We start from the raw sequence: 12,287 nt of genomic DNA on the forward strand, positions 1-12,287 counted from the left end.
CAGGTTTAATTCACCTGGACTCACAGGTTTAATTTACCTGGACTCACAGGTTTAATTCACCTGGACTCACAGGTTTAATTCACCTGGACTCACAGGTTTAATTCACCTGGACTCACAGGTTTAATTCACCTGGACTCACAGGTTTCAGGTTTAATTCACCTGGACTCACAGGTTTAATTCACCTGGACTCACAGGTTTAATTCACCTGGACTCACAGGTTTAATTCACCTGGACTCACAGGTTTCAGTCAGAGGAACTGATCCTTGCAGAGATATTACAGTGAAAGGATTCCACCGTAAAAAACTGACTAATTCACTGTGAACATGGGCAGAATGGGACCCCACTTAGGGTGTACTGATCCAACTGAACATGGTTCCTCAATAAAAAAACACAAAACACAGCAGCAGTGTGTGAAAAAGTAAGTGAACCCCAGGGTCCAGCAGCCAGCAGAAACAGCTTCAGGGGCAGTAAGTTGAAGTAATGCTCGGGGTTCACTTAGTTTCCCCCAAACTGCTTCTGTGTAAAAATGTGTTTTTTAAGTCTCCAGGATGAACCCCAGAATAAATCCTTTATATCCGTTGTTTTTTCCTCCTACATTTTTATCCTGGATCAGATAAATGAGTTCGTTCAGAGAGGCTGAAGCAGGAAGTGGCTTCCTGTCTGAGTAAAACTGGGATTACTGAGGCTGGTTTATTTGTTCAATGCAGCAGGAAGGAGAGCTGGATTACAGACTTCTGGTTGCCAGGGGGGGGGCTGAAAGTAAAACTTTTCAGAGAGTTTCAGGGGATGCTGGGTTTGAACCTGATTAAATTACAGTAACTCGCAGCCTCACCAACCTTATGGCTAAAAGCTGCAGCTGTGCTTTCAGGTGATGCAGCAGAAGTGAAGCAGAGGGCTGCAGACATGTGTCTCACAGCCTTTACAGCATCAAGAATCTGGGAATTTTCCAGCATTTGGCTGTAAGACGGAGAGCAGCATGAAGGGAGGAAAGAGTTAAAACTTCTCTGGTCTGGGAGGAGGTGGTGTGGAGGGGGAGGAGTGCTGGGAGGTGTTGGGGGAAGGCAGTCCCCCTGTACTTAGCCTTACTCCCCCAGTTATTCCTGCAGTCTGGACGATGCAGCGAGGAGCTGCGAGGACGTGAACCTGTGGAGGCTCCAGGCTTCATGAGTTCATGTCTGCAGCCGGAGAAACAGCAGGAACAGGGAGGACTGGAGCCCTGCTCCCTCACACTGTAAGTGCTCTTCCTTTGCTCTTCTTCCACAGAAAGCTTCTTCCCTCTGAAAGGCAGCCAGTCTTACACCACTTTACAATAAGCTGTTTCAGTCTTTTCCTTCAGCTTCTCAGATTTGATGGTTTCTTTGAGGTAATCTGGAGGTGTTTGTTGGCCGAATGGTGACACCTGAAGGCATCGCAGCCTGTGGGAATACAAAGAAAGCTGCTGCAGACGGAACATTTGTAGCAGCAGAGGCTGTTTCTCTGTGGCACAAAGTGGCTTCATCCTTTTTAACAGTAGGTTAAAACGTGTTGCAGCTGCTTCAGTTTATCATGTAAATAATGATAAATCTGTCAGGCATTTTTCCCTTTTTACAACTACATTTACAAAAAATCTGAGACACCAAAGTAAAAATAAAACAAATCTCATAAACTAAGATTTCATTTCCAATGGAACACATATCAACCGTTTCATGACAAATATCAGCTGATCTGGAGCCTGATGCAGAAACACGTCTCATAAAAGCTGGGGCGGCTCCATGGTTCTGTGCAGCGTCTCCTCTTCTTTCAACAACATCTGTAAACATCTGGGACTCAGGAGACCAGCTGCTGGGCCTCTGGCAGCGGAACGTTGTCCCAGTCCTGTCTGATACAGGAGTCCTGGGTCTTCTTCGCTGTATTTGAGATGTTTTCAGGTGGTGAAACATCTGGACTGCAGCAGGTCAGAGCAGCAGCTGGACTCTTGAAACATCTGGACTGCTGCAGGTCAGTCAACATCTGGACTCTTGAAACATCTGGACTGCAGCAGGTCAGTCAGCAGCTGGACTCTTGAAACATCTGGACTGCAGCAGATCAGTGCAGCAGCTGGACTCTTGAAACATCTGGACTGCAGCAGCTGGACTCTTGAAACATCTGGACTGCAGCAGCTGGACTCTTGAAACATCTGGACTGCAGCAGGTCAGCCAGCAGCTGGACTCTTGAAACATCTGGACTGCAGCTGATAACCAGCTGGATGGTCCCTCTCCTCTTTATTCTGGAGGTTCTGATCCATCTGACCCCAGAACAGTTTCCCACGCTGCTTCAGTCCATTTTAATGAGCTTCGGTCCAGAGGAGACGGCAGAGTTTCTGGATCATGTTCACATGTGGCTTCTTCTTGTTACAGTGAGCTGTGAGCTGTGGATGTTACAGTGAGCTGTGGATGTTACTGTGAGCTGTGGATGTTACAGTGAGCTGTGGATGTTACTGTGAGCTGTGAGCTGTGGATGTTACAGTGAGCTGTGGATGTTACTGTGAGCTGTGGATGTTACAGTGAGCTGTGGATGTTACTGTGAGCTGTGGATGTTACTGTGAGCTGTGAGCTGTGGATGTTACTGTGAGCTGTGAGCTGTGGATGTTACAGTGAGCTGTGGATGTTACTGTGAGCTGTGAGCTGTGGATGTTACAGTGAGCTGTGGATGTTACAGTGAGCTGTGGATGTTACTGTGAGCTGTGAGCTGTGGATGTTACTGTGAGCTGTGAGCTGTGGATGTTACAGTGAGCTGTGGATGTTACTGTGAGCTGTGAGCTGTGGATGTTACAGTGAGCTGTGGATGTTACAGTGAGCTGTGGATGTTACTGTGAGCTGTGAGCTGTGGATGTTACTGTGAGCTGTGAGCTGTGGATGTTACTGTGAGCTGTGGATGTTACTGTGAGCTGTGAGCTGTGGATGTTACAGTGAGCTGTGGATGTTACAGTGAGCTGTGGATGTTACTGTGAGCTGTGAGCTGTGGATGTTACTGTGAGCTGTGAGCTGTGGATGTTACTGTGAGCTGTGAGCTGTGGATGTTACTGTGAGCTGTGGATGTTACAGTGAGCTGTGGATGTTACAGTGAGCTGTGAGCTGTGGATGTTACAGTGAGCTGTGAGCTGTGGATGTTACTGTGAGCTGTGAGCTGTGGATGTTACTGTGAGCTGTGAGCTGTGGATGTTACTGTGAGCTGTGGATGTTACAGTGAGCTGTGGATGTTACAGTGAGCTGTGAGCTGTGGATGTTACAGTGAGCTGTGGATGTTACAGTGAGCTGTGGATGTTACAGTGAGCTGTGGATATTACTGTGAGCTGTGAGCTGTGGATGTTACAGTGAGCTGTGGATATTACTGTGAGCTGTGAGCTGTGGATGTTACAGTGAGCTGTGGATGTTACTGTGAGCTGTGAGCTGTGGATGTTACAGTGAGCTGTGGATGTTACTGTGAGCTGTGAGCTGTGGATGTTACAGTGAGGCTGTGGATGTTACAGTGAGGCTGTGGATGTTACAGTGAGCTGTGGATGTTACTGTGAGCTGTGAGCTGTGGATGTTACAGTGAGCTGTGGATGTTACAGTGAGCTGTGAGCTGTGGATGTTACAGTGAGCTGTGGATGTTACTGTGAGCTGTGGATGTTACAGTGAGCTGTGGATGTTACTGTGAGCTGTGGATGTTACTGTGAGCTGTGAGCTGTGGATGTTACTGTGAGCTGTGAGCTGTGGATGTTACAGTGAGGCTGTGGATGTTACAGTGAGGCTGTGGATGTTACAGTGAGCTGTGGATGTTACAGTGAGCTGTGAGCTGTGGATGTTACAGTGAGCTGTGGATGTTACAGTGAGCTGTGAGCTGTGGATGTTACAGTGAGCTGTGGATGTTACTGTGAGCTGTGGATGTTACAGTGAGCTGTGGATGTTACTGTGAGCTGTGGATGTTACTGTGAGCTGTGAGCTGTGGATGTTACTGTGAGCTGTGGATGTTACTGTGAGCTGTGGATGTTACAGTGAGCTGTGAGCTGTGGATGTTACAGTGAGGCTGTGTTCACAGACGATGATTCCTGGTTCCTGTTCCTGAGCCCAGGCAGTGATTTCCAGGAGTCACGCTGAGCAGTTTATTTACACACTAAGAAATGTGCAGCATGGAAAAGACGAGGCACTTTACAGCTGGGTTGGTGTATTAATGTCGGTGACACGGTGTCGCAGCTGCAGACGTGATGCAAACGCATGAGGCAGACTTTTATAGAAGGAAATACAGGACTGTGAAGCTTTTCTTAAGGTGATCTGTCGATAATTCTTCCAAAATAACAGCGAGAGGAACCTCAAAGTCAGACATTTAAAAAGTCTGTGTCATAGAGAACAAATGTAGTCTTGTAAGGATGATGCCTGCTTGTGATTGGGTTTGATTCCAGCTCGCTAGCTTTCAAACTGGATCCAGATCCCGCTTTCATCCTTAAAAATGACTGCAGCAGACAGTGTCTTTGTTAGGTTGCTTCAGCTCAGGATTGTTGATTTAATGTGAGACATGTCACGGTTCGCCTCCTCGATAAGAGGATCATAAATGAGGTTCTGCCTTTTCTCACTCCTAATCTCTTCTTTTTATTTGGCCCCACAGTCAGACGTCGTCTTCTTTCCCGATCGGCTGCTTTTTGTTGTTTTAATCTGCTGTTTGAGGCTGAAAGCTCAACACTCTCCTCTGTCTGTGTCACATTAAAGTTTCATTAACAGCAGCTGAACATTCGGGCGCAGCAGCAGGCTGTTAAAGCCAGAGAGACAGATGGATTCTGGGCTGTAAACCCAGAGAGATGCACTGCTTCCCATCAGCCTCATCTCGCTGATGCTTTTATACTCTGTTCTTCAGCCAGCTGACTCTGGCTCTGATTTGTGGGATGATTTTCTCTGCTGGGATTCATCAGTAAATTGATATTTTGTCTGTCATCCAGAGGGAAATGTCGAGTGTTTGCTCAGATGTTCATCGTCCTCAGAGACAGGCAGCCTTGTTCTGACAGGACTTTTGCCAATTTGAGGATTTTTTAATGAAGCATGTATCTGTGACAAAGCAGGTTTTCTGTCTTTCTCTGTTTCAGAGCTCCATGTACTGCTGTCAGACAAATCCTCTGAACCGTGTGTAGAATTCCTTAATCAAGTGGGATGTCAAATAAATCAGGATAAGATGTGTGGTCAAAGATAAATGAAGGCAAAAATTTAAGAATAAATGTCGGTGCGACTGTTTCCAAAAGAAAAGCAGAAGGTCTTTGGAGTGAAGCCAAATCACTTTTCCCTCGACTGGTAATTTAGTTTGTCAAAATAGATGCAAATAAATGCAAGATATTAGCAATGTTGCTATTTTCAATATGACCACTAGGTGGCAGTAAGTGTTACCCTACAGCAGGGATCCTGCAAGTTTTAGACGTTTCCCTGCTTCAACACACCGGATTCAGATTAAATGGATCTCTTTAAAAGATTGTTGTTCTGCACAAACCAGCTAATGAGGCATTGATCTGAATCAGGTGTGTTGGAGCAGGGACAACTACTTCTTCTGCTGAATTACAACACACAACAGAGTTTAAACTGCTTCTTCTGCTGAATTACAACCCTTAACAACACACAACAGAGTTTAAACTACTTCTTCTGCTGAATTACAACCACTAACAACACACAACAGAGTTTAAACGGGTTCTTCTACTAAATTACAACCCCTAACAACACACAACAGAGTTTAAACTACTTCTTCTGCTGAATTACAACCACTAACACACAACAGAGTTTAAACTACTTCTTCTGCTGAATTACAACCACTAACAACACACAACAGAGTTTAAACTACTTCTGCTGAATTACAACCACTAACACACAAGAGTTTAAACTGCTTATTCTACTGAATTACAACCAATAACAACACACAACAGTTTAAACTACTTCTTCTGCTGAATTACAACCACTAACACACAACAGAGTTTAAACTACTTCTTCTGCTGAATTACAACCACTAACAACACACAACAGAGTTTAAACTACTTCTTCTGCTGAATTACAACCACTAACAACACACAACAGAGTTTAAACTACTTCTTCTGCTGAATTACAACCACTAACACACAACAGAGTTTAAACTGCTTCTTCTGCTGAATTACAACCACTAACAACACACAACAGAGTTTAAACTGCTTCTTCTGCTGAATTACAACCACTAACAACACACAACACAGTTTATTCACTTCAAACCATCACTGAAAATGTGTGATCCCATGTTTTTTTTAAAGATCGCTTGAGATGTACTTTATCAGTGAATGAAAACCTGCCTACTGTCAGAGGGAACCAAGCGCGCAATGACTGTAGGTTAGTTTATTAGCTCAGAGAAGTCCGTCTGGTCGTGAGCTTTCTTATCTTTACAGAACCAGACCTCACAGGGACAAAAGTGTCCACGTAATGCTGTCTATTCTGCAGAAACTGTGGAAAGTTTTGATGAAAAAAGTGACAAGAAAAGAAAACCTATTCTAACATTCATTTTCTGTTTACAGATAGCTACTCTGTGATTGGCTGATCTCTGACACCACCAGGATGGCTCACCTGTTCCTCGCCAGCAAGATCACCATGTCGGAAGACTTCCCCTGCAAAGGTAGTGCCAAGAGCTCCCGGAGCGCCATGAAGATGCCGCCAACGATCTCCGCTGAGAGGCTGAACCGCGACAAGCCCAAGAGGGACCGCAGCGTGGTCGTGACCACGCGCGTCCCGCATGTCAACGAGGTCCAGCTGACCGCAGCAACCGGCGGCGCAGAGATGTCCTGCTACCGCTGCACGGTGCCGTTTGGCGTGGTCGTCCTCATTGCCGGCATCGTGGTGACAGCAGTGGCCTACACCTTCAACTCCCACGGGTCCACCATCTCCGTGCTCGGCCTGGTTCTGCTGTCTGCTGGGCTGGGCCTGCTGGGATCCAGCGCCATCTGCTGGAGAGTCCGGCTGAGGAAGAAGAAGGACAAACGGAGGGAGAGCCAGACGGCCCTCATGGCCAGCCAGGGGTACTGCGTGGTGTGAGCGCGCTGCAGAACATCTGGAAGCTCGACTCTAAGACCTCCATCTTCACAAAGACACACAGTGGGCATCTTTCAGTTTGTGAGCTGTGTTCATCTTCACTTCCTGAACTTACAAACAGCCACAGGACACGAGAAAAACCTTGAATTAACCAGGTTTGCCGGCTGGAAGGAGATGGATCTGGTGCTTTCTGGTCTGATGGCTCATTTTTGTGAAGCTGACTGCCTCTTTGGAAACATCAGACACTTTGAACTCAGCTCTTAAAGGGTTGGAAGGAGCTGGACTCTGTGTTAAAGCTCTTAGAGACATTTTTAAGGCAATTCTGATTAATGTCACCTTGGCTTCGGGCTTTCGCACCAAACAGGAACAAACGAGTTGAACTCTTGGAAGTCACAGAGAAGAAGACTGAGAAACGCATTGATTGATTGATTGAAAGAGGAAAACATTTGATTTAGTTTCCAATGAATTTTAATCTGGACAAAATCCTAAAAATGCCAAACATGAGGACATTTGAACAGTTGAACTTCTTGTAAATGAGGCTGGTGGAACAGCAGATAAATGTTCGGTGTTAGAAGCTCATTGATGATGTGCAGTTTGTGCTTAAATGTTCTAATAAGCTAAAAACAAAAAGCCTTTAAAATGGTACTCTATTTATGTGTTTTTTCCTTGAGAGACAGAGCGTAGTTGTTGGTTTGTCTCTTTGCCTGAACTCGTTTGTGTTCTTTACTCCGTCACACAGCATATTTCATTTAAACAGCTTTAAACTCTGGAATCTGCCTGATGAGACGGCCTCAGAGGCTACATGTTGGTCCAATAATAACTTGTTGACTCTCAGAAATAAGAATGTAAGCCTCTGAAGTAACACAGTAATCACTGGTCACATGTCCTCATCTCCAGCCATCACCATTCATCTGTTAGCCAACCCCCCCCCCCTTCTTCTTTAGCTGTTTCCTCACATATTCTGCACTCTTTGGGCATATTGTATTCAGACCTTGGTTGGGGAATCATTTCAGGCTCAGACTGTCCAATGATCCTTCTCTGAAATAATATTCCCACTGAACTGAACTGAACTGCTCAGCTTTTTGTTATCTGTGCACCAAAAACTCTGATTTGAAATCATTGAGGCTCCACATCTCTTAGACGTGTTCTTATCAACCAGCCGGCATCTCTGTGCTCGGGCTGCTGTCCTGCAGGTGTGCACAGGTGACATCATGTGACTGAATAACGCACGTTCTCCCATGCATGACTCTTTGTATGTTTAGTGCTCTATGATCCACACTGAAAGACTTTGTCTTATTTATTCTAACTTTCTTCTATTAAACTCGAGTTCCAACCAAACTGAGTGACTTCTTTCTCTGTGACTCAGCGATTTTGATTGCAGAGCAAGTTGACGACAAACTGCAAAGTTATATTTAGTTGTGTTGATGTTGCCTAGCACCCCCCAGACCACATAAACGGAGGGGGGGGGTTTGGTTGCATCATTTGAAGGAGGCGGCGGCGGTGACGGCTAACGGTTACAACGCGTTGTCACCTCTGCAGTGCTAACTTTATCTCAGCTGGACAGCAGCATCCTGGGAATGTGGCAGAGCCTGGGGGGCGTGGAAACAGGGCGGGGGATGCAGCGCTGCATCCTGAGGACACTCTGGAAGCGATGCAGCTCTGCTGTGAGCACCGAGAAACTGTTGGGATGGAAATAGAAGCAGGAAGAGGAACAACACCCAACACACCCTCTAATTACAGATCAGATCACTTCTTCTACGCTGCCCAACCACACCATGGCTGCGTGGTGGGTCCCAGCATTAAGTGTTGCCTTCACTGACCCCCCCACCTGCTGCACTGTCTAACTGGAAGGTTTTACTTTGCATCCTGAATGCTTTTGTCACCTGCAGAGTTCTCTGATAGATGCGACTATAGCAGCAACAGCAAAGACAATCAAATGTTAATGAAACTGACATCAGAAAGCAGAGACGATAGCTTCCCCACAGTGTGCTTATGGTACTGGTTCCTCCTGCTCAGCACAACAGGAACCATCTCAGGTCCAGTTCCTTCATTCTTCCATGTTCCGACACGTCCTGAAACACAACAACCCAAAAGACCCGTTCCCTCTCCTGCAGTAATCTCAGCACTGCCAGCTAACGTTAGCATTAGCTTAGCTTATTATCGGCTCGTTTTAAAGCCAACAACAGCTTGTTTCACTAAATGTATTTTAGAACTTTTGTTCTGATGCAGCATGGCCTCTTAAATCATTCTTTACCGGAGGAAGTTGTCTTTTTACGGTGGAACTAAAGCGAGGTGGGAGAACCTCACAGCTCCCTTTGAACTGAACATTTCTGTTCCCTAAGTCTTATTTAACATGACTGAATACGACTCGGCATTAAGGACATAGCCAAAGAAATCGGTTTTATTTGCTTTAAAAAAGAAAATCACAAAAAGCAAACCAGAGAAAACACGTGAGGAAGAAATAACTAAACCTAAACTGCACGAAAGCAGCCAGACGGGGATTAAATGATTAGCCGAGGATAATGAACACAGCTGACGACTGGCAGCAGGGAGCTGAGGAAAAGTGGGGAGCTGGCAAAAACTAATGGGAGAATAAACAGATTAACCACAAAAACACACATAAATACATGAATTGTGACCGAGTTGGACTGGAAATGAAAGGCAAAAAGCCCGTCAGTGCGATGGAGAACCAGCAGCTCCTGCTTTATTCGCAGAGGCTGGACACAGCCAGTGTGGAGATGATCAGGACGATACAGATGTGCCATTCATCTCTTATTCGTTTTCTTTCAGGGCCTTTTCGCCCGACCGAGACACGCTGCTGGAGTTATGGAAAAAGTAACGAAACAAAATCACAAAAACAACAACTCCAGGGCCTTTTTCTTTGAATTCTGCACCTCATATTAATGTGAATCTGCTCTAAAAACCAGAGGGAAATCCTTTCCTGAAGAAGGTGTGATTGCATCCTTTTTCAGCTCGTGCACGGTTTCTGTTTGCTGCCTGGACTCAGAACCAAAAGGCTGTGGTTTGATCTCTGTTTCTGTGTTTCTTCTGTCATACGCACAGCTCTAAAAGACATTCAGACATTTATTCACATCTGTACACTTCAAGCCTCTGAGGTTACGACCTGAGAGCTGTTTTAACACCGATTCGCGGTGATTCTCATGCCATCTCAGGCTGTGTGAGCAGGGGAAATCCCGACCCTCCCTTCCTGTAACACAGGCACCAGTTGAAGGACCAGAGGTGCAGCACAGTGGCAGAGTCACCCCCTTTCCTTCTCCTGCTAAACACACCCCAGACTCTGAGCCGGAAAGGGTCTGGCACGCACAGAGACAGGGAATCGGCCTCATGAAACGGGATCAGCCGGAGAACAGGAAGGACTTTCTGCTCATACACACCCTTTACCAAAACTTTGAACCAATTCCCCAGCAGGCGTGAGATTGTCCTGTCATCGGAGGAGAGTCGAGGTCGTCTGAAATGAGAAAAATAAACCTGATTCCAGACTCTCATTCAGAGAAATTCTTTCCTTTTTCCCACATTCTGCTGTAGATCTGCTGCTGTGTTTGGGATCTTTGTCCTGTTGATGAGCCAGTTTCAGCCCAGCTTTAGCTGTGGGACAGATGGCCTCACATCTGACTCTAGAATACTTTGGTATCCAGAGGAGTTCATGGTGGACTCAATGACTGCAAGGTGCCCAGGTCCTGTGGCTGCAGAACCAGCCCAGATCATCAGCCCTCCACCACCGTGCTTGACAGCTGGTATGAGGTGTTTGTGCTGATATGCTGTGTTTGGTTTCCTCCAAACGTGCTGCTGTGCATTAGGACCAAACATCTCCACTTTGCTCTGGTCTGTCCAAAGGACATTGTTCCAGAAGTCTTGAGCTTTGTTCAGATGCAGCTTTGCAAACCTAAGCTGTGCTGCCATGTTCTTTTTAGAGAGAAGAGGCTTTCTCCTGCAGCCCTTCCAAACAAGCCATCCTTGTTCAGTCTTTTTCTAACTGTGCTGCCATGACCTTTAACCTTTAACATGCTAACTGAGGCCTGTAGAGTCTGAGATGTAGCTCTGGGCTTTTACACCTTGGGGTGACCTTTAACCTTTAACATGCTAACTGAGGCCTGTAGAGTCTGAGATGTAGCTCTGGGCTTTTTCACCTTGGGGTGACCTTTAACCTTTAACATGCTAACTGAGGCCTGTAGAGTCTGAGATGTAGCTCTGGGCTTTTTCACCTTGGGGTGACCTTTAACCTTTAGCATGCTAACTGAGGCCTGTAGAGTCTGAGATGTAGCTCTGGGCTTCTTCACCTTGGGGTGACCTTTAACCTTTAACATGCTAACTGAGGCCTGTAGAGTCTGAGATGTAGCTCTGGGCTTCTTCACCTTGGGGTGACCTTTAACCTTTAGCATGCTAACTGAGGCCTGTAGAGTCTGAGATGTAGCTCTGGGCTTTTTCACCTTGTGGTGACCTTTAACCTTTAACATGCTAACTGAGGCCTGTAGAGTCTGAGATGTAGCTCTGGGCTTCTTCACCTTGGGGTGACCTTTAACCTTTAACATGCTAACTGAGGCCTGTAGAGTCTGAGATGTAGCTCTGGGCTTCTTCACCTTGGGGTGACCTTTAACCTTTAACATAATAACTGAGGCCTGGGGAGTCTGAGATGTAGCTCTGGGCTTTTTCACCTTGGGGTGACCTTTAACCTTTAACATGCTAACTGAGGCCTGGAGAGTCTGAGATGTAGCTCTGGGCTTCTTCACCTTGGGGTGAACTTGCTGGGACGTCCACTCCTGGGAAGATTGACAGCTGTCCTGAATGTTTTCCACTTGTGAATAATCTTTCTCTCTGTAGAATGATGGACTCCAGATAGTCTGGAAATGGCCTTATAACCCTTCCCAGACTGATGGGCAGCAGCAGCTGCTTCTCTGAGATCATTGCTGGTGTCTTTCCTCCTTGGCATCGTGTTAAACTGACAGAACTCCTGCTTTTATAGAGCTGCTCACACTGACTGAGGATCAGTTAATCAGAGCATTGATCAGTTAATCAGAGCATTGATCAGTTAATCAGAGCATTGATCAGTTAATCAGAGCATTGATCAGCAGCAGCTGGACTGTTTTCAGCTCATTTTAAGACCTTTTGAGGTGATATTTATGATGTCTTGATACTTAAATCTAATTAAAGGACAAAAACAACTTTTTTCTTCAGAAAATGAACAGATTAAAGCTGCTTCCTAGCACCTAACTTCTAAACATTTCTGTAATTATGAGTCTTTTTAATCCT

At 45.9% G+C, this 12,287-nt stretch overlaps 1 protein-coding gene across 1 annotated transcript; it reads left to right on the forward strand.

Annotated features, from left to right (window-relative positions):
• Positions 1-1,085: 1,085 nt before the first annotated feature.
• LOC140278326 (transmembrane protein 100-like) lies at positions 1,086-8,292 on the forward strand. The gene is made up of 2 exons (XM_072373311.1): positions 1,086-1,231; positions 6,509-8,292. Exon 2 carries the CDS (start codon positions 6,549-6,551, stop codon positions 7,020-7,022), a length of 474 nt encoding a protein of 157 aa, XP_072229412.1. The 5' UTR covers positions 1,086-1,231; positions 6,509-6,548; the 3' UTR covers positions 7,023-8,292.
• Positions 8,293-12,287: the final 3,995 nt, after the last annotated feature.

Source organism: Leuresthes tenuis, unplaced genomic scaffold (assembly GCF_036924035.1).
Source record: "Leuresthes tenuis unplaced genomic scaffold, fLeuTen1.0.hap1 SCAF_20, whole genome shotgun sequence".
Classification (NCBI taxonomy): Eukaryota; Metazoa; Chordata; class Actinopteri; order Atheriniformes; family Atherinopsidae; genus Leuresthes; species Leuresthes tenuis.